The sequence below is a fragment of the Cryptotermes secundus genome, unplaced genomic scaffold, assembly GCF_002891405.2.
Source record: "Cryptotermes secundus unplaced genomic scaffold, Csec_1.0 scaffold2092, whole genome shotgun sequence".
NCBI lineage: Eukaryota > Metazoa > Arthropoda > Insecta > Blattodea > Kalotermitidae > Cryptotermes > Cryptotermes secundus.
In genome coordinates, this window is record NW_019721032.1 from 450,605 (window position 1) to 478,345 (window position 27,741).

General features: G+C 39.9%; 3 protein-coding genes across 10 annotated transcripts in view; 2 read left to right on the plus strand and 1 right to left on the minus strand.

Annotated features, from left to right (window-relative positions):
• LOC111875347 (corepressor interacting with RBPJ 1) overlaps positions 1–17,959 on the minus strand; it is a 47,317-nt gene extending 29,358 nt beyond the window's left edge. Inside the window, exon 1 of the mRNA XM_023871523.2 lies at positions 17,649–17,959. The gene's annotated coding sequence lies outside the window, so the exon portion shown is untranslated. The remainder of the gene's footprint in view (positions 1–17,648) is intronic.
• LOC111875345 (brahma-associated protein of 60 kDa) lies at positions 751–12,248 on the plus strand. Of its 2 annotated transcripts, XM_023871519.2 has the most exons (11): positions 751–908; positions 1,154–1,332; positions 2,801–2,963; positions 4,031–4,198; positions 5,228–5,356; positions 5,706–5,879; positions 7,042–7,187; positions 9,184–9,240; positions 10,455–10,575; positions 11,280–11,417; positions 11,898–12,248. In XM_023871519.2, exons 1-11 carry the CDS (start codon positions 795–797, stop codon positions 12,051–12,053), a joined length of 1,545 nt encoding a protein of 514 aa, XP_023727287.1. In that variant the 5' UTR covers positions 751–794; the 3' UTR covers positions 12,054–12,248. The 2 variants fall into 2 exon arrangements, with proteins under 2 accessions (XP_023727287.1, XP_023727288.1); XM_023871520.2 differs by lacking the exon at positions 9,184–9,240 and having other exon boundaries at positions 752–908.
• Positions 17,960–20,877: 2,918 nt separating the features above from the next.
• On the plus strand, positions 20,878–27,232 carry LOC111875352 (surfeit locus protein 1). 7 transcript variants are annotated; one of them, XM_023871534.2, is made up of 8 exons: positions 20,878–21,087; positions 21,503–21,741; positions 22,282–22,401; positions 22,825–22,946; positions 23,042–23,239; positions 24,350–24,517; positions 25,211–25,354; positions 26,033–27,232. In XM_023871534.2, exons 2-8 carry the CDS (start codon positions 21,679–21,681, stop codon positions 26,100–26,102), a joined length of 885 nt encoding a protein of 294 aa, XP_023727302.1. In that variant the 5' UTR covers positions 20,878–21,087; positions 21,503–21,678; the 3' UTR covers positions 26,103–27,232. The 7 variants fall into 7 exon arrangements, with proteins under 7 accessions (XP_023727302.1, XP_023727307.1, XP_023727305.1 ...); XM_023871537.2 differs by lacking the exon at positions 20,878–21,087 and adding an exon at positions 21,096–21,282 and having other exon boundaries at positions 23,042–23,182; XM_023871533.2 differs by lacking the exon at positions 20,878–21,087 and adding an exon at positions 21,097–21,282.
• The last annotated feature ends 509 nt before the right edge of the window (positions 27,233–27,741 follow it).

Consider the following 27,741-nt stretch of genomic DNA (forward strand, 5'->3'; position numbering starts at 1 on the left):
AAAAATTATCTTAATTAGCAGTATTAATATTTTGTATATTTCCTTCTAAGTTTTTATTCTCTCTTCAAAAATGCAAAAGGAGGGGCCAGATGAAGGCAGACACCGTGAATACTGTTTTGTAACCATTTACCATGTGAGAAACATATTTCCTCATCACTAGAACATGTTTTCCAAAACACAAGTTTTGAAGCTTTCATGAGAATAAATGCATTCAGATCATTTTGGGTAGTTAGATGCATCATGACTGAAGTAAAGACCAACGTTTCTAAGACTCTTTCTCTCCATCATCAGGATCACCATCACCTATGATGACAGAGATAAGCACATCCCCGAAACTTTGATTTCTTATTCAGCTATGATTCTATGATTGCCCAAGATTATTTCAGTGAACTCATACGTTAAAAATAACCCGTCTTCTGAGATATGGCACCATGTAGTCTGGTACAAGTTTACCGACGTTTCGGAGGAGCATAATGACGCCATCTTCAGGGAGGAAGAGAAGGACGCACATGCAAGCAGCATACAGAGTGCCTTGTGCTCAGAACTAAGATGGGGAGAGACCGTGGTAAGAATAATGACACCCAAGCTGCGTAAATTCCGCATATTCCGCATTTTTCAGCGGCTCGCCCTCCCCCCTTCAGGAACTTTTTTTTTCGGCATGTAACGCATAATACGTTCATAGATGGCAGTAAAGTAGATGTTCCGTCATATGTTTCAAATGTCCGGAACAGCTGCATTAATCAGTAATCCGTAGTAGTCCGGTTTTTCGGCCAGGTTTGGGTTTGGACGCTAAAATGGCGCAGAGGTTTGCAACTTCGCCGGCTGCAGCGACTTCAGGGCCTCCACAACAGAGATATCCGCCACCTCCAGTTCCAGCACTACGACAGTATGCTGGGCCAAGTTTTCCCGTAAGTTTATTGTTATAATTCGTTCATTTTATACTAATCGTACAGAAGCATACCGATGTCATTATTGACACTGTACGGTTTTCTTTTGTCCATTATTTTTATACATCCTTTACTGAATGTGATTCATGTGGTCAGTTTTCGTATCACCCAGATTTGATAGAGTAAATTGAAATGTTTGCTACGTGAAGATTGTGTGGTGTTGAATGTGGTATGATAAGAAATCACTAAAGGGGTTCGAACCTCAGTTACAGCAAAGGCCTGGTTTCAATCCCCCACCTTCAATTGGTTCATCACCAGGCCCAAATATGATGCAGCGGCCGCAACAGCAACCACCATATACACCGATGCGACAGGGTCCAATCAATCCTCCATCTACAGCTAAAAGACCAGCTGACTCTAGACCACCACCTCCACAACAGAAAAGGTGAGATTTTTGTCTCTTTAAAAGTGACAAAGGCAGAATCAAATCTGTTATGTATGTCTTTTTACACTTTTTACACATGACTCGATTTCTGGAGGCATGTAGCATTTTGCAGAAAGGCTAGAATATAAAGCTGGATTTACAACATATCATTAGACATCTTGTGCACTTAACATTGTATGCAGTTTTGACAAAACTGTTCTGCATTAAAAGAATATGTACTTCAGCTCACAAGTTGTACACCTTTTAGCTGGAGGGGAAACTGCATTGATACAGATGTAATGGGATCATGTAGGCCCTAAATTAAATTACCATTTTCAATTGGCCGTTACAGTCATACTTCATATTTTTGTGAGTGTAATTTATTTATAAATCTATTGAGATACAAAATGAGAAGTCAGGATACAAAATAACATCCATAAACAGAAAATGCAATAAGGATAAAATGGGACCACTGAAGAAATTGGAAGATAGGTGATGAAAGGGTAAACCATGATTGTTTACCATTCTAAGCATACTTTTATGATCTTACACAAATATGTGGCTTATGTTAACAAAGGAAGAGTCAGAAGAATTCGTGCTTTGGCCCAATGATTTTTATGTGAAAAAAATTTGTATAGAACCCCTTAAGTATGATCAAACTCAGGAAAAGGTCTGAAGAGTTCTATCTTTTGGGATATAACACTGTGTAGTCTGATGAAAGTCTGCTTTATGCTTTCTTCCCTTGCTTACTCTTCATCCCTGAAGATGGAGGCAACATGTTCCTCCAAAATGTCAGTTGACCTTCAAAAGACTACACAGCATTACATCCAAGCAGATAAACTCTTCATAATCATCGCTGTAGGAACCTCAAATCCTGGAAGAAAAGGATTCACAAGGTGAAAAATCTGACAAATAAATATGGGTGAATGGCCATAAGAAATGGCTGGGAAATTGCTGGCAGTCTTGTCACCTGAATAAGTGCACACAATAATTAGCATTCTAGATCAGCCGAGCAATAATTAGCTTCTCAAGGACTGCACCGTCGAAGTTATTAGTTAATTCATTCGTTCAGTAAACCAAGTGTGTGAAGGTTGCAATTTTTGTTTTATTTTAATATGAAAACTCAGATTAGCAAATATAAAAAATGATAGTCCCATGATCCTTTGTGTTGTTACTCGAAGATAAATCAGTACTGTAAGCCATGTAACAATAGTAGAATGGATTGTGGGATACTGTATGATGCCGTTTGCATCTAATTTATGTGGCGTCAAATGGTAGGATGATGAATTGGAAAAAAATATGGAAGGAAGTAGCCATGGCATAATTGAGGTCCTATCCTGTGAGTTGCCTGGAGGGACAGAGGAAAAGCATGAAGACCTCAGTCAGGATAGCTGGTTTGCCAGCTAGAGATTCAAACCAGTCACCTTCTGAATGCTATCAGTAGTGGTATAATGGAGATGTTAATGTTTTATGTTCAATGTATTTTCAGCGAATTTTCTCATTCTACAAGTAAGAAAAAGAAGAAACTGGCAGATAAGATTTTACCACAGAAGGTACGGGACCTGGTCCCTGAATCGCAAGCATACATGGATTTGCTGGCCTTTGAACGAAAACTGGACTCCACCATCATGCGAAAGAGATTGGATATTCAGGTATCCTAATCAGCTTTTAGGGCGATATTAACCAATTGTCTGGAGAGTGTCTTTCATCTGCTGTAGTGTAACTTATCCTGGGTAGTCTTCTTTCAACCATGCAACTCTTAAGTGCCCTACAGTGCAAAATCTTCACTCACTCATGGAGCTGAGCTCTTCTTGAGAAGCTGCCAATTGTGCAGCTACTCCAGAACTTCCCAGCATTTTATGGAACCAGAAGGTTCATTACCATGTTCACAAGAGCTCTCCACTGGTCCCTGTCATGAGCCAGATCAATCCAGTCCATACCATCCTATCGTATCTCTCTTAAGATCCATTTTAATATCCACAGAATCCATCCAGGTCTGAGGCTTCTTTAGCACTTTTGTAACAAGCTCATTTTTTACAGTGAGGGTGGAGGACCACCCCTTGTCGGCTGTCTGTGACTGCTTATGCAATATATTCGCAGCTTCCCTCCATATTTGGAGGGTCTCTCCCCTATCCACAACCTGAGGATGTGCCATGCTGTAGTGACAAGGGACCTACCCAACAAAATCTTCACTGTTCAAAAAACGAAATTATGATGATTCTGTTGTAAACTAGAATTCTGTATGTGCACCTTATTGTGTAGGTGTTCAGTTCATATCTCGGTCAGTTTACTGAATAACAAGTTTTATGGTCCTCAGTTACTCCAGGCAGATGCTGGGACCACTTCCAAATCCTTTCCATTTCATCATCCATCAGTTGCAGCATTAAACAGACCACACAGAAAATAATTCATTTTGAATCTGAATCATTCCTTACTGCCGCAACGTTCACGTCACACATCACTTTCGGACACACAACAGATACTATCCTGACACTGTACGACCGTTTGCAACTGAGGATCCCTCAATAAACTGAACATCAATCCAAATATTCATTTCTGTCATATGTCGACTGACTGACAAGATAACAATGTTACAACAAACTACACTTGTTCTATATGACAAATCAGCACGTTGCTTTCTATATATAAAATGAAGTATTCGATTAGTTTATGGAAAAATGTCATCATCTGTTATTTAACTCCTGTTTTTGGTCCCCAGGAGGCCCTGAAGCGGCCAATGAAACAAAAACGCAAACTTCGAATCTTCATCTCCAATACATTTTATCCAGCAAAGGAGCCTTCTGAGGGGGAAGAAGGAAGTGTTGCATCATGGGAATTGCGTGTGGAAGGCAGGTTACTGGAGGACAGTAAAAATGATCCCAACAAAGTATGTATTATCTTCTTGTTCATATATCATCACTCAGTTATATCATTTCAGTGACTATCAAGTTTTTCTGGTAGAAAATCTATGAAAGTGTTAGCAGCACTGTAGCATTTCATATCTCCCCTCTGTCTCAGGTATATATGGGTTTAGAGGCACTTCTCTCATTCCGTCTTCGTGAATGAATAAAAGAAGGCATTGCGTAACACAGCATTTGGGTTTGATATTTGTAGATTGTAACCAGTGAGGTTTATCCAAGGTGCAATTATTGCTAGTTGAAAACTTATACCAATACCACAGCATCCAGAATATTCAACTACCAATCCAAATTTCTCCTTGCGACAAGCTGATGACCCGTCCAAGGAGTCATACTGTCTATAAAAAACGATTGATGAAACTGAGAAATCAGCCCTATGCTCCAAAGAGGGAGCGAGAGGAAGAAAAGAAAATTCACAGCTCTCTGAATTTTCATTAAGGCAGACGGAACAAAAACTATGATTTCAAATTAAATTTGTCACAAGCAAAATTCATGAGAATTGTACTTGTATTGGTAAAACTGAAACATGTGGTAACTTTAATTCTGTATAAAAGAAATGTGTCCTATACTTATATTAGAAAATAAAAATGTCAATACAGGGAAATTCTCATGTAAGGGCTCTTTGGGGAGCAGTAGATTTGGACACTAAACTGAGGAAAAATTTTATATTTTATAGTGAGACTGAATAGGAATCATTTAAATATTAAATGAGGGAAAACTATAAATCAAGGAACATACTGTAAAATTGAAGTTACACTTGAACCTACATAGTTGAGCAGTGTTTTTCTTGCCAGCCCCTCTTATTAGCACAGAAACCATTTAAGGTTAAGCAAAACCTCATTATAATAAATTTAAATTGCATAGAATCTAAATTATACAGTAAAACATCAAAATTATCACACACACAACTGTAATTTGGATATTTTGATTTCTTTTTGTTTTATCTATCAGCACTTTGCCATGTAGTTAATAAAATACTTGTTTTCGTCCTTTTCCAGGTGAAGAGAAAATTCTCATCTTTTTTCAAGAGCCTAGTAATTGAACTGGATAAAGATTTGTATGGACCAGACAATCATCTTGTGGAGTGGCATAGAACTCCAACAACACAAGAGACAGATGGCTTTCAAGTGAGGAAAAAATGTTATTTATTGAAAATTGGAATATTGGAATTCATTTTAACGAAACATTTATATGTTCATGACATAATAATTACTCTTAAGAGTGTGACAACCTGTCAAATCATGACTGATCTCCTTCCTTTTCATATTATCATGTTACATTTAAGAAAAATATTACTGAGCATTGCATTCTAGTGGGTAGCACTCCTGCTTCACATTCAGGAGGTCATTAGTTCAAATCTCAACCTGCAGTTGTGCTGTCCCCTATATACATACTGGAGTTGTGTATAGGATTTTAACAAGTGTATATTTCATGAGTTTCAACACACAAATTTACCTAATTATATTCTGCTTCAAGGTAAAACGCCCCGGCGATAAGAATGTCCGGTGCACTATCCTCCTGTTATTGGACTATCAGCCCCTTCAGTTCAAGCTGGATCCTCGTTTGGCACGACTGCTTGGAGTACATACCCAGACACGCCCTGTCATCATTAGTGCCCTTTGGCAGTATATCAAGACACATAAACTGCAGGTGTGTCTCTTCAGAGTAAAGAACTTTGAAATTATTTAGACAGATCTGTCTCATATTGAGTTTCTTTTTAAATAAAACTTATTTCTTTTATTTGTGTGTTTCCATTGTAATTCACAGTTTCCATTATTGAAAGCAACCGGCAGATGACTTTGTACTGTTGTATTTGGTTATGTGTATGTTCATTTGATGTTGATGTCTCCATTTTTATGTAGGTTGTCTTAACAGGCAGTCCTCTATCTACCAGTGTCTTCTCTTCCCCCTCTTCTTCTTCCTCCTCCTCCTCTTTTTCTTCTCTTCCTCTTCCTCAGTTTCCTCACATGTTCTTTCTTCCTTTTACACGACACATTTCCTGTCCTGTTGTTCCCACTGTATGTGTATATTCCCTATAATGCAATATTCCCCTTGTCGTCTGCACACTCCGAGATATCGACATTACGCACATTCTTTGTTTCATGTGTCAGTTCCTGTAATCAGGCCATTCATATAATGTATAATCATTTTAGGTTCCATACAAAGACAAGAAATGTGTAGCCCTTAACACAATAGGAACACGCAGTAGCATAGTTGGTTGAGGCATTATGCTACGAGCTGGAAGGTCGCGGGTTCGATTCCCAATGAGGTCATAGGATTTATCAGTTGACCTAATCCTTCCAGCCGCACTATGGCCCTGGGATCGACTCACCCTCTAACAGAAATGAGTACCAGGAATCTTCCTGCAGGTAAAGGGAGGCCAGCCAGTGCATAAGGCTGACATCCTCACCACCATCTCTTAGCCAATTGTATGGAAAATATGGGAACCTCAGCATCTCACAACGCCACGGGCCTGCAAGGCCTGTTACAGGGATAGCTTTACCTTACCTTGACGCAGTATTCTGTAGTAATAAAGTAATCATACTGCCTCACGTAAGAGATATATTCAGTAATTTCCATTAATATTGAATTACATTCAACATATGTAATAGAGCTGCTAATAGGCATTACATAGAAAATGTTTTTCACTACTGGTGCTTCGTATTCCAAAGGTCTGGTTCAAATCTTGGCCTGGCGACTGGCTACCCTGGCTGAGGCTCTGGTTCTGCAGATGCCAGAAGAGTACCTCAGTTCAGGTCACAGTTGCTTCCTCGCACATCGTTTCCATTGTTGGCACTGTTATTATTTACAGGATGCCCATGAGCGTGAGTTCATCAACTGCGACAAATACTTGGAACAGATCTTCACATGTCAGAGGATGAAGTTTGCAGAAATCCCTCAGCGCCTAAATCCACTGCTTCATCCACCTGATCCAATTGTTATTAACCACATTATCAGGTATTACATCATTTAATTTTAAAGTCAAGAGTGTTATAAACCCTCTGATCACCCCTATTTTGTAAAAAAGAAAAATTACCCAGTTCTTAACTAATTAAACAATACACCATGAAGGCATATGTGCGAGTGGATGTACAGACCGACATTTTCTTGACCTCAACGCTAGTTGGAGGTGAGTGGTTAGCTTCACAACCCAGCCACTTTACCCCTGGGGAAACAGCCCCAGGAATGCACTCGATAGGAGGCAGGGTGGACCCCAGAGCCAGTCTGGACGCTGCGGAGAAGAGAAGATTCTTGACCCTACTGGAACTCAAACTCCGACCCCTCAGCCATCCAGCTCGTAGCCAGCCACTAAACTGACTGTGCTATTCCGGCTCTGCCCCTATTTGTACAATGATCAGTATTGGGAATAACATGCTTTAGAGTAGCATATTCATCTTTGCAGTTCCCGTGAATGGAGTGAATGGTCGTCCAAGATGGAAATCACATTTGAAACCCCCTCCATATTTACATGTTTGTGATTTCTTGAGTAGCGAAGTGTTTGTTACATTTTCCATTTACATTGGACTCTGCTCCAGGGTGTTTTATACAATTTTATTAATGAAAGGAATATGTAGCCTAGCTATTGCCTGTTTTATTTTGTCATCTTATTAGTACACTAAGGCATTTAAACTGGTAACTCAATTTTGTCCATTGCTAAACCATTCCTTGTCAAACGCTAAATTAATCGTTAACATATACAAATCAGTGATTAATCACTGTATGAAAGGTAATTGATTAATAAATAAGGTGACAATATGTGCAGCCTTTCCTTTACTCTTTTATGTATAGCATCACATGTCACAGTGGCATGAATTAGCAGGTCAGTGTACTCGATGAAAGCGTGCTGTTCCAGTAGTGGAGACATACTGATTCCTTTAGCTTCCACTGTAGCACAACTGTGCCTCTCCAACTTGTCTCATTTTTAGCGTAGTGTTCACCGGTTAATGTGCCATTCACATACAAGTACTGGCTCACATTGCACATCTCCACATAAGACGATGTTTTACAACCATCACCAACTTTCCACATGCTGTTACTACATTCTGCTGTGTGTAAGGCTGGAAAGGGCATACTCCATGATACAGTGCACAGAATTCTCAATGGAATTTGTTGCTGTTTACTAAACTTGTTTGTGGTCTATATATAAAACCAGATTAACCATTTGTGATGTGTATGAAAGAGTCCATTTATGGTCATAAGTGAAACTGGACATTATCATGGCTCAGTGTTGCTGAAAATAAAGACTTCTATTGTATGTGTGTATCCCAGGGTTTAGGTGCTGACACTGAGTCACACAAACGGATAACCAACATGGCATAAGGACCTCGAATATAAAGTTTTATTAAACCAGCCTAATGGTTCTCAAGTTATGAGCTCATGACAAAATCATGGTTATAATCTTGAAATCCATGAGACATATGGAAAAGTGTGTTGGGCATAAAAATGTGTTTCATTTTGTCTCAAGTATTTTTTACAACAATAAATGTTTAGAGAGCTACACTCAAGATTCATGTAGGCCTTATATACAAGTGTCCATTTTTGTTGTCTGATCTTAACAAAAACCGGCATTTCTCAACAGTATTCATTGAAATTCTGTCATGTTGAATTGTAAACACATTCATCTAATGGCTTAGACGATACCAGGTCACAGAGAAGTAGACATGACCTCCATGTGAGTCACTCTTTCTTACGGTGTAAAGAAGAAAGCTGTTGCTTTGTCCACTGTTCTGCTCAGATTTGCCTGTGTTAAAGGACAGCAGCTGTCACCTTATTTGTTGATCGATTTACCGCAGTAGTGTCATGAGTAATGTAGCAACAGTAGTATGCTGCTAGGAGAACTTGTGAACTGTAGAGTCTTGTCTGTTGTCAGCACTAATGACAAAAGCTCGATCATAATTTAAGCTCTTTACAATGATTTTGAAGTGCTTTCTCGAATCCTCATTTGTTTATTCAGAATACGATCGACTTGCACCGAGTTCACACCGAGCACTACACAAGTTGACTTTGCAGAGTGAGTAGAAAATGTGCTGTCATAAATCAGTAATGTGTTGTAAGCACTGGCCTTTGTACATCAAGCGTAGTGGTAATATGAAATGCTGTGGCACTCGATTTAAAGTTTCGTGGCATTCTGTTGTTGATTTATTTCACTTGACATTGAAAATGTTATCTGTGTTTTTCCAAATAAAATTTCCTGTCAAATTAGCAACTCAGATTCTTAGGATAGATAAGCATAATGCATTATTAATGGAGTACAATGAAACCCCTGTTTAAGGTTGTTTTTGGAAAGCAATGGATCTGAAAAATGAACAGGAAAAACTTAAATGAATGTATATAAGTTTTGAGGTTTTCACGGTGATGACTATGAAGAAAGTCGTCTTCTGGGTTTAGGCGNTTTTGTTACTGAAATTAAACATTAAATGAAGGAAAATCTTAAATTGAGAAACATTGAAAAGGGGTTCCATTGTATTGTGAGCAGTACTTATAATGTCAAACTTTCCCTGCAGTAGTGTTATCGGTGAAGGTTTCTGTTAAGTTATAAATGATCTACATTAAACAATGATTCCCACTAAGTATTTCAGTTAAAATTTACTTCAAAGTACTTTGGATCAAATAGATATCTTCTGACCATATTCAGGCTCACCAAAGTACACTAATGTTGTGAAATTTGAGGTTCTCACAGCAGTGACTATGATGAGTACTGTCTTCAGGGAAGTCACACGCTGTAGTCGGGTAGTAATTTACTGTCATTCTGAAGAATAGACTGCCTGCATTTCCACTTCAGGGTTGAAGAGTAAGCGAAGCAAGCAACGAGTACAGTTGCTGCTTCCTTGGCTTATTCTTCAGTCCTGAAGCGGAGGCAGTATATTCCTGTGAATGTAAGTAAACTTGGTATCAGACTACATGACATCAGTCCCAGGAAATAGTGTCTTTATAATAAAGTTCTTTCACTTTTCGTAAGGATAGCATCCCCAGCAAACCTTTCAAGTTGTATTTCTCATGCTTCTGTATATATCCATCCCTCAGATTATAAGAAGGTGCTATGTATTATCTTAACTATGGAAACCGACTACTTTCTACATTACCCTGAAGATGGAAGCAAGAGCGGTCTTCAGAATATGGGCTGACTATCCCAGTATCATACAGTACTATTGTCTGTTAATTAGAATTGGAGATCAGCAGCAAAAGTCGGTATGTTTCCCCTTACTGAGCTTTTCTGGATTGCAGTGTCGAAGGTGCAGAACAGAAACAGACGGCCTGCTACGACATTGATGTGGAGGTCGATGACACGTTGAAAACACAGATGAATAATTTCCTGTTATCTACTGCCAGTCAGCAGGAAATACAGGTAACCTGAGGTTCTCTGTAGTTCAATATTAGTCTTCTGGGATGTGATGACACAGTTTTGTAGATGAGACCAGTGTTTTAAGAGGAGCCTGCTACCTGCTGAAGGTGACAGTGATAATGATGTGAAACAGAGTCCCTTGGTACATAATCCATTAGTAGCCCATTGTATCAGCCCTGGGTGGCAGACGAGGGAAATGGAGCATTTGATAAAATGAGAATTATCAAGGGAAATCAACATACTGAGAGAAACCTGCCATAGTGCCATTTTGTCTACCACAGATCCAACACGAACTGACCAGGAATTGAACCAGTCCCTCAAAAATGTTGCTACATCCCAGAAGATGATCTTGATACCAACATTTTGAAGGAACCTCCTGAAGATGGAAGCAGAAGTTCCTCTGAAACACTAGTATTCACTTACCAGACTACACTGTAGATACTCACTGCCATGAGAACCTCAAATATTTTTTCTATAATTTTAAATTTTAAGAATTCATTCCGCTGTGGTACTTGTGTTTTCTTTTCCTACACCCAGCCACAGTGTTATGGACAAAGCCCGTAGAAAGTGTTCTCACTGGGTGGAGGCTTGGTTCGTGATACAGCCACAGAAATGATAAACTTGTGAAATTTTCCTGTTCGTATGTACAAGAGATGTTTGATGCCCACCCCTTTTATATGTTCTAATTCTGTTCTGTTCACATATAGAGCTTGGATAATAAGATTCATGAAACGGTTGAAACCATAAACCAGCTGAAGACAAATCGAGAATTCTTTTTGAGTTTTGCAAAGGACCCGCAGCAGTTCATCAACAAATGGATTATATCTCAGACTCGCGATCTTAAGGTGAGTATGTCTCAGACACTGAGCAATCGGCTATTATGGCTAGGTTAACATCTTAATGCAGGTTAATTTCAGTGCCTGTCATACTAAACACTTTCAGTAGCTACACTGTATAGCTTCAAATGGATGGATATGATGAATTTGAAATGATTTGGGAGGAAGCAACTGTGGCCTAATTTAAGGTACTGTCCTGGTATTTGTCTGGAGGGACTGAGAAAAACCATTGAAAACATCAGCCAGGATAGTCAGTGCTTCAGACAAGATTGAAACTTGGTACCTTACAAATACAGGTGTTGCCATTTGAGTCAACTTGCTGAGTACTGCCTGTTGTGCCACATAAATTACCGTGGAGATAAATTTTCTTCGTTTAAGCCTCATCTCAGTAGAACCAACTGCACCTCAAACTGAGAGCTTCAGACTGTGCCTGCACATCTGTTGATTTTTCAGACTAAACAAAAATATGTTACAAATTTGTGTTCACAGACTATGACTGATGTGGTCGGCAATCCTGAGGAAGAACGCAGATCTGATTTCTTCTATCAGCCTTGGGCACAAGAAGCTGTGTGTCGCTATTTCTATACTAAAGTGCAACAAAAAAGAGCAGAGCTTGAACAAGCTCTGGGAATTCGTAATGCCTAAGACTGTCTCTCCGCATTTATCGTGGGTGGGTGAATGTAAGATGAATTGAAGTAGTGTTTTCATGGCTATAAACATTCATATTGTGGTGTGATGTAAACTGGTGTCATAATCCAGCAGATAATACAAATATAAAATAAATTTCTCCATTATACTGATATCTTACTTTTACAAGTGTGTGGAGCTGGTACATTTGAACTGTCGAGTTACAATTCATTATTGTGTGTTACTGATAAGCTGACATGTTAGTAGACTCCTTTATATCACTACTTAAAAGAAACTGTATTCTGATACAGTGAATTGTGTGTATTGTCACTGCACTTGCTAGAAACTTGAAGAGTCAGACCGTTTTAAAACCATGCACCATCACATCATAATACTTAATGTATCTAAACATGATTTTCTGTTGGTAAGTTTCAAACAGCTAAGTCTGAAGAATTGCAATAAACATGACTATTATATTGGATTTCATCCATTGTCTGTAGGAGCCAGAATAGCTCAGTCAGTATAATGACATGCCACAGAACTAGGGTTTGATTCCTAACAGAGTAAAAGAATTGTTTTCTTCAGTGTCCAGACGAGCTCCGGAGATCACTAAGCCTTGTATCCAATGGGGACTCTGTCTGACATCCCTTGTGAGTCTGCTAGTGATAGCGACTCACAATCTGATAGTGAGTGTGGCAGGGGCAAACAAAAAATTGTGGCCACAGACAGTGAAAGTGAAAGTGACATTGGCTCCGACGAAAGTGCAGGTAGCAACATTGCGGGGACAGCCACATGGGGAAATGTAGACAAAACGCCTGCTTGGGACAGTTTACTGGAAATCCAGGGGTGAAGTAAATTCCATTGGACCCAACGCAAGTGTCTGAAGTAGCGGAACTGTTTTTTGGAGATAGTTTCTTTGACATGCTATGTCAGGAAACTAACAGATACTATCCCCAACACCATGAACATTATGACAGAAGTTATAAGGCGTTGAAGTGGGTGGATGTCACTTCAGCAGAAATGAGAAAATTTTTTGCAATAATCTTTCTAATGGGCCATACAAGGAGGGATAATCTGAAAGAGTATTGGTCAACAGATCCAATTTTCGGCAAACTAATGAGCCGGTAAGAGATTTGAGCAAATTTGGTGGTGTTTGCATTTCAGTGATAATGAACTGCAACCACAATCAACAAGCAGGCTTTTCAAAATTCAGCCCTTATTGAACTTTTTCATTCAGAAATTTCAGACAGTTTATAAGCCAAACCAACAACTGTCTTGGGACGAATCTGTGATTCCTTGGAGGGGAAGGCTTCGTATGCAAACATATAATCCTGGGAAACTTACAAAGTATGGTCTGCTTTGTAAGATTTGAGGCTTTCATGGCGGTGACTATGAAGAAAGCACTCTTCTGGGATTTGGCACCGTGTATATGTGGTGTTAACCGACGTTTCGGAGGAACGTATCGCCCCCATCTTCAGGGTAGAAGAAAAAGTATAAGAAATCTGCAAGCGACAACACCGTGAGAAACGGTAAAGCAGACGGTGTTGTCGCTTGCAGATTTCTTATACTTTTTCTTCTACCCTGAAGATGGGGGCGATACGTTCCTCCGAAACGTCGGTTAACACCACATATACACGGTGCCAAATCCCAGAAGACTGCTTTCTTTATGGTCTACTTGTTCGTGTAGTTACTGAAAGCACTTCAGGCTATATTGGAAATTTAGAAATTTATTCTGGTGGAGGAAAGAAATTACAAGAAACTATTATTTCCATTTTGGAACCCTATCTTGATCAAAATTACCATGTCTATCAAGACGACTATTATAACAGTGTGGCAACTGCAGAACACCTACTTTCGAGAAAAGTACATGTTTGAGGAACAATTAGGGTGAACGGAGGCCTTCCTCCAGATCTGTAACAGGAATGTAAATCCCCAACCCCAGATCCTACACAGCACTGTATCCTAGAAGTCAGAACTCTTCATAACCACCGCTGTGAGAACCTCAGGTCCTACACAGTGCTATATCCCAGAAGTCAGAACTCTTCATAACCACCGCTGTGAGAACCTCGGATCCTACACAGCTGTATATCCCAGAAGATAGGACTCTTCATAACCACCGCTGTGAGAACCTCAGATCCTACACAGCTCTATATCCCAGAAGATAGGACTCTTCATAACCACCACTGTGAGAACCTCAGATCCTACACAGCGCTATACCCCAGAAGACAGAACTCTTCATAACCACTGCTGTGAGAACCTCAGATCCTACACAGCACCATATCCCAGAAGACAGGACTCTTCATAACCACTGTGAGAACCTCAGATCCTACACAGCGCTATATCCCAGAAGACAGAACTCTTCATAACCACTGCTGTGAGAACCTCAGATCCTACACAGCACCATATCCCAGAAGACAGGACTCTTCATAACCACTGTGAGAACCTCAGATCCTACACAGCGCTATATCCCAGAAGACAGAACTCTTCATAACCACTGCTGTGAGAACCTCAGCTCCTACACAGCGTTATATCCCAGAAGACAGAACTCTTCATAACCACCGCTGTGAAAACCTCAGATCCTACACAGTGCTACATCCCAGAAAATAGGACTCTTCATAACCACCGCTGTGAGAACCTCAGATCCTACACAGCTCTATATCCCAGAAGATAGGACTCTTCATAACCACCACTGTGAGAACCTCAAATCCTACATGGCTCTATATCCCAGAAGATAGAACTCTTCATAACCCCCTCTGCAAGAACTTCAGATCCTGTATACTGGGCCAGTACTTGCAGTCATGTGAAGAAACCTAAACACGTATGGGTGCAGACAGATTTGTGAAGAAAGAACTTGAGAGGTGAGTAAGAAATACGGGCTTTGCAAGCACTGATGCATACTTCATCACAGACAATAATCCAGCCAGTGACAAGTACAGGAAGTTTTGTTGATACTGCAGATGAAGGGGCATAAGTATGGCCAGCATTTCTGGAATTCAGCCTCTTCAAAAATACACGGTAGTACCACTGGTTATGATTTGAGTACAATCAGGTCTAATACTGGCCCAAGCAAAGAGAATCCCAGCCTCCAGTTAAACCAAATGAACTTTCTAGACACTGACAAAAACCGTCATTAGTGCCATAATTCTAAAACCCGCTTTATTTACACTTTTGCATAACATGTTTAGATGACTGCCAATTAATGGTCATGATAAGGAAAAATGAGCAGCAGAAATTAATTTTTATTCAGTTACCAATAACAAAACGCTCCTCTCTGCCATGTGGATTGTTGGAGGGTGAGATCGTATGCCTTTCTGATGATAACTGTTCATGTGTAATCTGCGGCAACTCATATTAGGCCTTATATGTTTCCTTGTATGCCAAGGACCCTGAGAGCTATACCAGAGGTAGCATAGCTACTGGCAGGGCCTCCCTTGCTGGACAGGTCAAAGGGTAGGCATCAGACGAAGAGAGACACCAAAAACTGATGCTGGAAGCAGCGTCATTGGCAACGACTTGAAGCACAGAGCAAATGATGCTCGAGATGGTTCAAGTTTGTATAGCAACAGGCGTGACCAGAGTGGTTTGAACGGCTGTTGTACTGTGATGTGGAAAGCAAATGGAATAACTACCACATATTACTTTTCCTGGATAGTCTCTTTCCAAAAAAGAGAGACACCATGTATGCGAACCAGAAGACTAGAAAGAAGAGGTAAGAAGATGCTGGATGACCTTGGGGAGAGAAGAGGATATTTTTATTTCAAGGAGACAGCTCTAGATCGCATCAAGTGGAGGAACTGTTTTGGAAGAGACTGTGGACCTGTCGTCTGACAGATTACTGATGAATGAATGAATGAATGAGTGAATGTTTCCTTCCCATTCTGATGCCTATGCTAGAAAATCACATTGAAAGTCCTTTATTTAGATTGTTGCCGTTTCAGAAAATTGGTTTCCTTGAAACAGAAAATATCAAATTGTATAAAGAAATGCCAAGCACAGCAAGACAAGTATTCACGCTACATAGGAAACACAATCTCGTCATTGCAGTAATGCACTAGCGCCCTTCGGTCAGTGACGGACCTATTCAATTCTAATAAATATATTTCAGCTCTTTGTACATTCATTTGTTCCAGATTGTGGTTTGATTCATAAGAAAGCTTAGTACTAGGCTCCTGCAATGTATTTCTTCAGTGAAAATAAAATATTATAAATTCAGTAGCTTTCACACAAGCTGAATTATGTTCTGCTAGTTACAACACATCATGACATGAAGATAGGAAACAGATGTTTTGAAAATGTGGCACAGTTCAGATATTTGGGAATGATGATAACGGATCGAAACCTGATTCAGGAGGAAATTAAGAGGTGATTGAACTAGGGTAATGCTTGCTATTATTCAATCCAGAACCTTTTGTCTTCTCGTCTGTTGTCCAAAAACATAAAAATTAGAATATACAAAACTATAATTTTGCCTGTGGTTCTGTATAGGTGTGAAACTTTGTCTCTGACATTAAGGGAGGAACATAGACTGAGGGTGTTGAGGAGAATATTTGGACCGAAGAGAGATGAAGTGACAGGAGGTTGGCGAAAACTGCATAATGAGGAGCTTCATAACTTATACACTTCTCCAAGTATAATTACGTAGAATGATCAAGTCAAAGAGGATGAGGTGGGCAGGGCATGTAACACGAATGGAAAAGACGAGGAATGCGTATAGGATATTGGTGGGAAAGCCAGAAGGAAAGAGACCACTGGGAAGACCAAGGCGTAGGTGGGTGGACAATATTAAAATGGATCTTAGAGAGATAGGATGGGATGGTATGGATTGGATTGATCTGGCTAAGGATAGGGACCAGTGGAGGGCTCTTGTGAACACGGCAATGAACCTTCGGGTTCCATGAAGTGCTGGGAAAGTCTTGAATAGCTGCAGAATTGGCGGCTCCTCCAGAAGGGCTCAGCTCCATGAGTAAGTAAGTAAGTAAGCTTCATAACACAGATTCTCTGCATGTTAATCAAAACCAATTTAATGTGTAGTAATTACTTGCGTCCTTACACACTCAAGCCATTTATCTTTCACCGCCGACGTGAAAGAGCAGCCAAGGAAGCGTTACGCTTTACGTCTGTTCGGGCAATGCCTGCAGTGCGAGTTATTCATTGGGAGAGCCTCTCTCTCACAGTCGCACTGATTTCATTGTCGTGCCGACCGAACCCTGTCAAGTTGTCAGTCTGTGGAATAAAAAAACACACAGAAACACGTGCATTGTGCCGACAAGGGATAAACCGGACACAAAGCCTAACTTCACGCAGCCTAGCCAGAAATCCTATCTTGGGCACCTAACGGGGAGGGCGGGAGGACAAACAACTTAGTTTGTAATTTAAAAAAATATCACATTCACAGGGTGTCCAACTCGACCTTAACCTAAGCCCTGAGTCATGGCGGCTACGCATGAAATGTAGTTGCCTGTCACGGTAATATGTTGTTACCATGCCCAGCCTGGGGCCGGGCTGACACGATAAGACCGTGCCGATGCTATGGCAAGTACCCATCCGATCCTAGTGTGGATGGGCCCTCAACCGCTAATGTTTCGCATGAAAATGGTTTGGTGTTAACTTTACCTGTCTGCGCGTTGCTCATCTTCACTTGATCCCAAGATCGAAGTCCGGCCTCGGATGGGTCCAGATGAAATCCATGAATTGTTGCAATCGTTGATAAGAATCACTGCACTTATCACTTGCAATACTATCACCAGCACTTACTGAGTTGTTGCAAATAGCGTATTCACATCACAAAACACACACAAACGCATCCAGGTCAGCGAACATTTTAAATACAGACAGGCCTCCTTAAAGAACTGTGGCCACAAACATTAACGAATCATTGAATCGTGCTTTTAAAATACGTAGCATGCTACATCTGAACACATATTTTAAAAATATATGGTCAAAGAGTTTTCATTTACAGCACAACACTCCTGTAAATAAACGAAACCTACGTTTTCGTTTTAAGTTACACGAAATTAATCCACCTCTGCCTGCCACAGCTAGACTTCCTTTTCCAAAAATATCCGGGTTTTATTCTGTCTGATAGGAACAGAGTTAGAAATACGTGTATATCTACATTTATTTCGGAACAATGGTATAAAGTTAATATGCAGAGGCTAACAGTTGTACTCATTTGTTCTTTGCATTAATAATAACTGCTACAGGCTTAAGCTACTCCGAATGCAACAGAATGGAAACACCTTCCGTGATAAGCCTTCTGGAAACAAAGTTACAGCGTAAATATCGGCTTCTTAAGCCACTGTAACGAAGAATCTGCCATCAAAATATCCACGGACTGTACATAAACATCGGTATATTCAACTGTGGAAACACAATATTGAGAAATATTTCGTGGCGAAGGCGATTGCGTGGGTAATAGAGTACATCACATATCTAAAACTTCGAGGCCTATGCCTTAATATAATTGTTGCGATAGGCTGAATGCGTTCCTTGAAATGGGAAACACAATGTTCATAAAGAATTTTGAGCAGAAATCTCCTCAAAAGTGAAACGGGCTGATACAAATATGGGAACAAAACATTAAAGTGGAATAAAGGTGCCACAAGCAAAACTGGTTTGAAGTGGCTCAAGATCATGTTGAATGACGTACTTTGTTCTCGTGATGTTGATTTATTTTCCTTTGGGTTCTGTTAAATGCATAAACAGCGGCCTCCGTAGTCTAGAGGTAACGTTCCCACCTCATGACTCGTGGTACGCGGGTTCAAATACCTGGCGGAGGTCGTCGAATTTTTAAGGGCGGAAAATTTCAGGGAACAAGTCCTCCGGGAGGGACTTTAAGCTGTGTGTCCCGTGTCGTAACTTTACAGCACGTAAAAGAACCTCATATCCCCAAAGGGGATCGCTGAGCCAAATTCCAGGACGTTTCCCGCCCAACAATAGTCTCTAAGGCCCCTCTGATAGATAGGGGAAGCATTATAGACACCGCTAAGCAAGTGGCCGAACTCGCTTGCTCGGCGGGACTGATGGTACGCACCATTTATCGGTAGGGTAAAGAGACTGGTAGAATATCATAGAGGGAACCACAATAGATCCAACTGGTCGCGGTGCATGGGGAAACTCACCCTCTCTAAAATAACTAACTAAATGCATAAACCGATTCATAATTCCGTATCGACGAAACGGCTGCTGATACATATAGTTTCAAATTTAAATATTCTGAAATTCTTCGATTTACAGAACCTTTGCATTAATTTATATGTAGCGCAAATATTAATCATAAAATTTTAGGTTTTTAATACTCCATTTAAGCTGACAGTACTGCAGTAACATTAGCCAAACGACCGTAACACTGAGAACGTGGTTTCATTAATATTCTAAACATTGGAAAGTATAAAATTCATACATTCTGTCAACAGGCTAACAAAGTTGGCTTCCAAATGCTAATATAAATGTAAGTCAGTTCGCATAAAATAATGTATAGTTTCTAAATATCTAACAAATGCAATTTACAATGTTGGGCACTGACCTACCCCCTTTTGAACAAATCACTGCGCAGCCTAGTAAACCTGACAGGCCGATGAACACTGACCGAGAACTTCCACTTGAACCCATATTCTGCCGGTTCTGCCGATTCTGCCTGTGATTTACAGTGGCAACAAGTGTTAATAGTAACTAGTAATAATCTTCCTCAAGATGTCGCTCGTATCGATATCAAACGTGAATAGCAATGGCGGATAGTGAAAAATAATCCGCTCTTAATAACTAAAGATAAAAATCAGAAGACGTTCCAAAATTTCTGTTATAGTCCTAATAACAGGATATATTTTCTCTGTTCAAAAAATTGTCCGAAATGTTACGTTTCCACTAAAATGTCACTGTAACATGCTCGGGTACGATACGCGATTTCGTTGACTAAAAAGATCTTTTCTATGCCTTATGAATGTCCTGTCCATATTGTCGCGTCATAATGTGCTCACTAATTAGGCAGACGAGACGAGATCGGGGTATGTCATGCATAATTCTCTATGATGATTTAATTGTGGACTTGTGTTGGACACAGTAACAACAGTCCCTGATGTCGACCAAGCAATCATTTCACCCATCTGGTTGGTGTAGCGGTAACGCTCGGTTCGAATTCTGACTGTGGCACTAGTCAGCCTGAGGTTCTTACGGATTTACTCAACCCCTGCTTAAAATTTTTGGATAGTACCACAATTAGGCCACAGCAGTTTCCTTCAAAATCCTTTTCAATTTCGAGTCATTTGACACTAAGTAATCTGCATACTGACAGCGTAAATTAAACCACAGTAAAATATCCATTTTTACAACAACAAAAAATACTGTATCGTCCTACTTCAGAGAACGTCAGCAGTAATAACAAGCTTCCATAACAAATATCACAACCTATATTGTTGATGTTCGCGTAAGTGAATACTGAATAGAGGCAAAACTGAATCATGCACAGTTCTCAAGTGCATAAAAAAATGTTCATTATCAATGACATATATTGGGATATGAATACATTTGCAATAATTCATTTGCACTTAGGTAACAAAGATTACTATTTTCGAGGGATCATTACCATTTGGTCTTTGTCAAGATTGTAAAATTGTGTCCTGGGGCACGCTCTCTGATGAGAGGGTGGATCTGTCAGTTGTCAGAAGTCATGGTCGGCTATAAATGCTGATTATATTTCAGTACAATCCTTCTGTTTCTTTCTTTCAGGCATTTTGTCCAAATTTCCGTATACATTTATCATCTCTCACATGGATGTTACTGCTACATGACTTATACATATCTTCCTTGAACTGATGATTCTAATAAAAAATACACTAAACAGTTATGATGTGTACAACCAAATTCAAAGAACTCTCAATTGGATAGATTATGAGCTTAACATATGCTTGTCAGAAAATGTATATTAAATCCAGTTCTCTTCGCGGCGGGCATTTTAAGCGGCGCAAAATCTGAATAGATCAGAGCTACGTGTATCAGAGGTTGCCGTATGCATATGCTTCCAGAAATAGGGGACATTTGGTTTGGACCAGGTTAGGTTAGTGCTGTGGTTATAATTTCTGCAAGGTACTGCGGTCCTTAGATGCGTCATTAGTCCCGAAGTTTATGTTCGTAATCTGTGGCGTCTGTGCCTCGAGCTTTCAGAACAACAATGTCTGAAGCGGTCTGAAGTGGTATAAATGGTTTTAAGTGTAAATGTATATTTGTGAGTGCTTGTGACTGTACTTGAAAGGTGTGCACAAGTGTAGACCAATAATATGATGAAATGTGTTGGTTTCGAGGTTCTCCCATTCGTAGTAACATCGCTTCCGTCTTCAGGGTCGAAGAGTAAGCCAAGCAATAATCTAGTAGAACCAAGCATCTGCTTCCGCTGGTTTCTTGCCTGGCTTGCTCTTCGACCCAGAAAATCAAGTTAATATGTTACGACTAAACGTCGGCCCTTCCCTGAACAGGTTGGTGTTGCAACCCAGAAGACCGTAAACTTCGATTTGCAGTGCATTTATGACACATGAACTGGTGTTTTAGATGTTACAAATATCATCATAATAATCATCTGTCAAGAGGACAGTCTCTTTCAAAAGAAGTCAGTAATACATAACCTAAAAAAGTTGGTCCATAAGCAGAAGAAATGTTGAGAAGCAAAATTACAGTTTTATGTCGGATGAGAATTAAAACATCAGTATGTTTGCATGTGAGTTGTGGAAATATGTTTACATGTAATACAAAACTGTCTGGTTGCGTGATGCTGAAATTAAACTTCCTGTCTAGTAGTTTTGAGAAAAGCGTAAATTACGAGGTCAGATCCCATTATAAACTCTCAGGCTCACAATGATTAGGAAGTGTTGCTAACTGAGAGAGATCACCATACAAAGCATACTCCTCCAAGGGATTACATGTGAGAGATAGAATTAAATTTGTGTCTCTGCATCAAGTGTATTGAAGTGCCTATTCTTAGAGAGGTTAAGGGATCAGTCTGTGTAACTTAAGATTCTGTCTTGGAATTCCATGTTGTGCACCTTTGTGAATATGATACTGAACCTAGAAGTGATATAATATGTAGTGAAACTTTTCATGCTATGAGCATCAAAGGGGAAGTCTAGAATTAGTCTCAGGATTCAATAACAATTCTGTATCTCCCACAATTATACATTCCTTCAGAAGTCTGTAGACATGTTCCATTATGTATGTATGTACTGTGTAATACATTACTTTTTGATTTTATTTGTTGCAGCAGAGGTATCTAGAACAATGCTTGCCACAGTCCTTACTGCAGAACGTGCGGCATGTTGCTGCCACACGTACCGTCAGTCACCAAAACACGCCATTCAGTTCCATGAAATGGATCCTTCTGGTAAGCCACAGATTATTATTGACAGTAACAAGACTCCAGCTATTATTAATTAAGAGTCAAGTTCGGGTAGAGTTGTCATAATTTGTTCTGAATATGTCCAGTTGCGGATGCTTATTATTAAAGAGGAAGATGTTACAAGGGTGTTCTTGGGGCAGTGCCACAGCTCGGGTTCCCAGCTTCCCACTGTAGCAGCCGTGGTATTATCCCAGGTCAGGTTGTGTGGGATTTATGGTGGATGATGTAGCACTGGGGCAGGATTTCCTTGAGTACTTCAATTTCCTCTACCAACTCTCATTCCACCAACTGCCCTGTATTCATTGATAATTTCATTGATGCTATATAGTCTCGATGCTGAGGCATCATTAAATAACAAAGTGTACCTAATCTGGGTACCCATATCAAAACAGAGTATTTCTGTTCCAGCTCATCCCCACCACCACGTTTGGCTTGGGAACGTGGCAGGTCCAGAGGCGCAAGTGGAAACGACAACTGATTGCAGACTTGAAGACAAGGACCAATGCTGCACCACGTGATCTCCCACTTGAGTATGAAGCTGTACTGAAAAAGGAAGCATAAATTTACTGTTGGGATCAGACATAGCCAGCTGATCCTCACCAGTTATGTTGTGTGTTGTTTGCAGTTTGGAGGAACTGTCACAGCTGGAGTACTGTCCTGTGCGTGTGCAGGGCCAGTTTGAACACTCAAGGGAGCTGTACATTGGACCTCGCACCTTGATAGCTGATGGTGATGCAGCAAGTCAGTCAAGCCTCACTACCCACAAGTCAGGAGTACAGTCTGGTTACCTTGTTGTTACCCCCTTCCATCTCTCTGACAGGGAGTAAGAAACAGCACTTCACGTTCTTTCAGTATGAATAATGCCAATTTTCCTTCTCATGGAAAAACAATGCATCAACAGTTCATTTATGCCAACTCAACAGCACTGATTATTCACACCTGTTCTACTGTCATCTGCATGTCTGATTGTTTCTACAGAATGCCGTAACATCTGTAGTTTCTATACAAAACCATCTTCCCATCTTTTGTCTTGATGGATTAGACCCTTTGACCTGTTCTTGTTCATAATTAATTAATTAATTCTGAAAATATGAACCTTATGGACAGTTCACAGAACTCCTCAGACAGGTGATCAGCCCTTTGCAAGGCCACTACTTACAAACATCACAATAAACACAGACATCCGTGCCTCAAGAGGAATTTCAATCCACAATCCCAGTATTTGAATGGATGAAGTCATTTTGTACCTTAGACTACGCAGTCACTGTGATCGACATCATTCTTATTGCGATATTTGTCTATATGATGATTTTTCATTACTTGATAAAATCGTTCACTACCTGTTATTTCTCGTATCTTATATTCTGATAATATTCACATAGTTATGGAACTTCAAAAGTAACTAACAATCCACATTCATCATTATATATCAGTGCTTTAAGTCACAAATACTTTATGTCCAATATACACAATTTTGGTAAACTTAATTTAAGGAAGTGTCATGATGCCTTCCAGTGTTTCAATAAAACCTGAATCGTGCTCTGCTTTATCTTAGTCCAATGTCCTGCCTCAGTTTCCATCTGACATTTCAGAACATCTCTTAATTTGTAACTTTTTCTCAGGATTACCATTTTCTGGGATGTAATGCCATGTAGTCTGGTGGACCACAGCTAGTGTTTTATACAAACCTGCCTCCTCCAGCGCAGAACCTGAAGATGGAGACAGCAGGTTCATCCAAAACATTGGTATCTGTCTACCATGCTACATGGCATTACATCTGAGAAGACAATTTTGGCGGTCACTGCCGTGAAAACTTCAAGTCTAACATGTATCTTTGTTTTCTAAATACACATTTTGGATCCCCATTAGCTTAAGTCATTTCCAACTAAATGAAATAATGATTAAACTGTTTTGACTATTGTGATGTTTTTAGTATGACCATTCTTGTGAATCGAGGATGGGTACCGGCAAATCACAAAAATCCTAACACACGGAAGGCAGGTCAAGTTGAGGGAGAAGTGGAGATTGTTGGAGTCGTACGACTCACTGAGAAGAGAGCTCCCTTTATGCCCAAAAATCAACCCCATGCTTGGTTCTACAGGTGTGTCCTTCTGTTTTGAAGTACTATATCACATAGACACCTCTGATAACACTGTGATGCGTTTTCGAAAGGAAAAGGTCATGTAATGTAACCAATACATTAATCCAGTTTAACGGACTACAATTAGGGATATAGTACCAGTACTCACTAAACCTGTACACAATACAAGACACCCCATATGATGCAGCAGTTTTGCCAGTAATACCATGCCGTGGAGATACATGGGAGAGTGGAGGTATAGCTCCACATATGCTTATGTCAGCACTACCTAGAGGTGACTGGTCATCTTCACAACTCAGCTACTTTACTCGCAGGAAAACAGCTCCAGTATCCATTTCATGGGCCCCAGAGCTGGCCTTGACACTGTGGAACAGAGAAGTCGCTCACCCCAGATGGGGAATTGCACCGTGATTTCTATCACCCAGCCCATAGCCTAGTCACTATACTTAAGGCGCGTCCACATTACTCGTGAGCATAGCGAGTCACACGAGCACGAGTAATGTGGACGCGCCTTTACACTGACTGAGCTGTCTGGCTCCTGCAGCTTTGCTAATATCAGGAATTAATAGATAATGTGCATGATTTCACTTATCCAATAGAGGCATATAAGTAAACTATACAAGATAGCAAGCCAGAGCAGTGGACATGACCAGTTATTTTGGTTCTCATCTGAAGCTTCATGCTTATGTGCAGAGATCTACCAAAGATGGCAGAAGCAGCAGGAACAGAGCCTGTGTTCCTAGAAGCAAAGGCAGAGACCACAGTTCCAGGGGGCCCTATTGGGGGGCAGACTCGAGTGTCACTAAGAGATGAACACTTATCATACCTGCTCACATGGTTAGTACATAAGCCATCATTACTGTGCTATTTGAAATTCTATTATCTGTAAACTGTTAAGACTAACTAGCATAAAGCCCCTTTAAATTCTGATGTGAAATGCAGTTATCAACCTTACACTAATTAACTAACTTTATGGAACCTGAAGGTTTATTACTGTGTTCACAAGAGCCCTCTGCTGATCCCTATCTTGATTCAGATTGTTCTAGTCCATGCTATCTCCTTAAGATTCGTTTTAGTATTATCCACCCACCAATGTCTTGGTCTTCCTAGTGGTCTCTTTCCTTCTGGCTTTCCCACCAATATCCCATATGCATTCCTTTTCTCCCCATTTATGTTACATGCCCAGTCCATCTCATCCTCCTTGGCATCCAGGTCTGGGGTCCTTTGTGACATGGAGGTAATATGTTCCTTCAAAAAGATTGGGCTTTCTCTGAGCTAACAGTGTTACAACCCAGAAGACTGCAATGTTCATAGTCACTGCCGTATGAACCTCAGATCTGAGGCACGAAGAGATATTTCCCAAAGGAGTGTTCAGGCATATATAATAATTTCTGTTTATGTATTAGTACTGTTGTGGTGAATAACACCACATTTTACTTGCATACAACTGTTGCAGTATAAAATTCATCAATCTCTTATAAACATTTACTTTCACACTACGCTGTGTTATTACAGGTATGGACTCAGCGCTACTACAGCATACATGTGGTACAGGCTCTTCATTGCAAGGAAACCTTTGCTATAGCAATGCTGTCCAGCCCTGTGGAATAGTTGAACTGCAAATAACAAGACGTGAAAAATCTACTAATAAATATAGATTGTAATTATGTCTAACTGTATATTATTGTGGACAAATAAATGGCTAATATTTTAGGCATAAAGTCTCAGAAAAATGGAGAACAGTACAGTGCGTTCACATTTCATGCAAATTTGAAATAGTGTAATATAAAAAATACTGAAGTCTCAATTCATGAGCAAAGTTTTAAATAATCTAAAATACCCCAAAATTCAAAACTTCTCCTGAATTATAGAACCTGACTAATTTGACAGCAAATTCTGTTGAGAATGACCAGGATTAAAAACACAAGCAGTACCTGGCTGAATAGTGAGTGCATGCAACCCCATCTACCCACTGTCCTCTTTCTGTGAACGTTCTCTATTAGATTCCATGTCCTGATACAGTGCAAGAAAGTGCAGTAGGAAAGAAATTCTGACACATTTTAAACTCTTGTATAACTGTAGAAAATGTTACCAATATTCATACTGTACAATTAATCAATCAGCTGTCAACTGTCTGTGAGACATCAGCCACTCTGTCAATGCAGTCAAATTTGGAAACATACCTTAGCGAGCCAAACATTGGATGTAAGAGAAGTGTGGGTATGCTAAACTCACCTCTCATCTCCATATAGTGCTGAAGTCTAGAATGTGTGGAGTTGTATCTTCACTCTCCCATACATCTTCATGGCATGGTAATTAAGCACAGAAATAATGTTACCTTTACATACAATGAAAACAAATGAACTCATGTTTTCTTTTGAACAGAACTATGCCCATGTTTACAAGTCATGTGATTATCCTCCAAAGGATATAAACCAACTGGATGAATGCTGATGGTCAGGTCACATTAAGAAGACTAACAGAACTTATGAAGATTGAGAATGGAATTTAATTATATATACATATGATTTAACATAAAATATCTTAATAGTCCATACAATTCAAAGTATTAAGCACCTAAAATGCAATTAAAAGTTCCATCTAAATTTAATGTTAATAAAAATAGAAGGATTTAAGCTCCATCTTTGGATAGACTGATTCGATCCTCGCACCCTGGTAACAAATAGTGGTGGTGTTTCTTTGGCAACACTTGATCAGACAGCAAAGGAAACAACATCTATAAGCTCTCAACATGACCCCTACCGAGAAACTTGACTACACATCGCACAGTGACCCGTTTTGCCTGCATTCACCTAGCTTATATTTTTGTATACAGTAAAACCTCGTCAATTCGATGCAAGTTAATTCAACTTGCTGCCTAATTTAATGTGTACTGCCCCACTCTTGAAAATACAATACTTCACAATGTGTTTATTTCAAAATATACTTAATTTACAATTCAAAGGTGTATTCAAAGCCCTGCAAGTAGTGAAGTTCAAATAGTTTAAAATTATTACACAAAACAGATTCTGGGATTCTCATTTTTTTCCCCCTTGGCACTACAGCCCCAGTGGGCCTAGGCCTACCTCCATGAACTTCTCCGTTCACTTCGGTTTTTCTAGATCTTACACATATGGTAGGACTCCTTGGGCAAGTGATCAGCTCGTCGCAAGGTCTCTACCTGTAGACAAACACAGAAAAACGCACACAAACATCCATGCCCT

What these genes read in the sequence shown, in the direction of transcription:
- LOC111875352 (XM_023871534.2), top strand. Translation starts at nt 21,679, where the DNA reads ATGTTGAGAAGCAAAATTACAGTTTTATGTCGGATGAGAATTAAAACA. An exon ending in TTCCATCTCTCTGACAGGGA is followed by an intron (nt 23,240 to 24,349) that starts GTAAGAAACAGC and finishes TGATGTTTTTAG; the next exon opens with TATGACCATTCTTGTGAATC. An exon ending in TTATCATACCTGCTCACATG is followed by an intron (nt 25,355 to 26,032) that starts GTTAGTACATAA and finishes GTGTTATTACAG; the next exon opens with GTATGGACTCAGCGCTACTA.
- LOC111875345 (XM_023871519.2), top strand. Translation starts at nt 795, where the DNA reads ATGGCGCAGAGGTTTGCAACTTCGCCGGCTGCAGCGACTTCAGGGCCT. An exon ending in GTTATTAACCACATTATCAG is followed by an intron (nt 7,188 to 9,183) that starts GTATTACATCAT and finishes TTGTTTATTCAG; the next exon opens with AATACGATCGACTTGCACCG. An exon ending in CCAGTCAGCAGGAAATACAG is followed by an intron (nt 10,576 to 11,279) that starts GTAACCTGAGGT and finishes GTTCACATATAG; the next exon opens with AGCTTGGATAATAAGATTCA.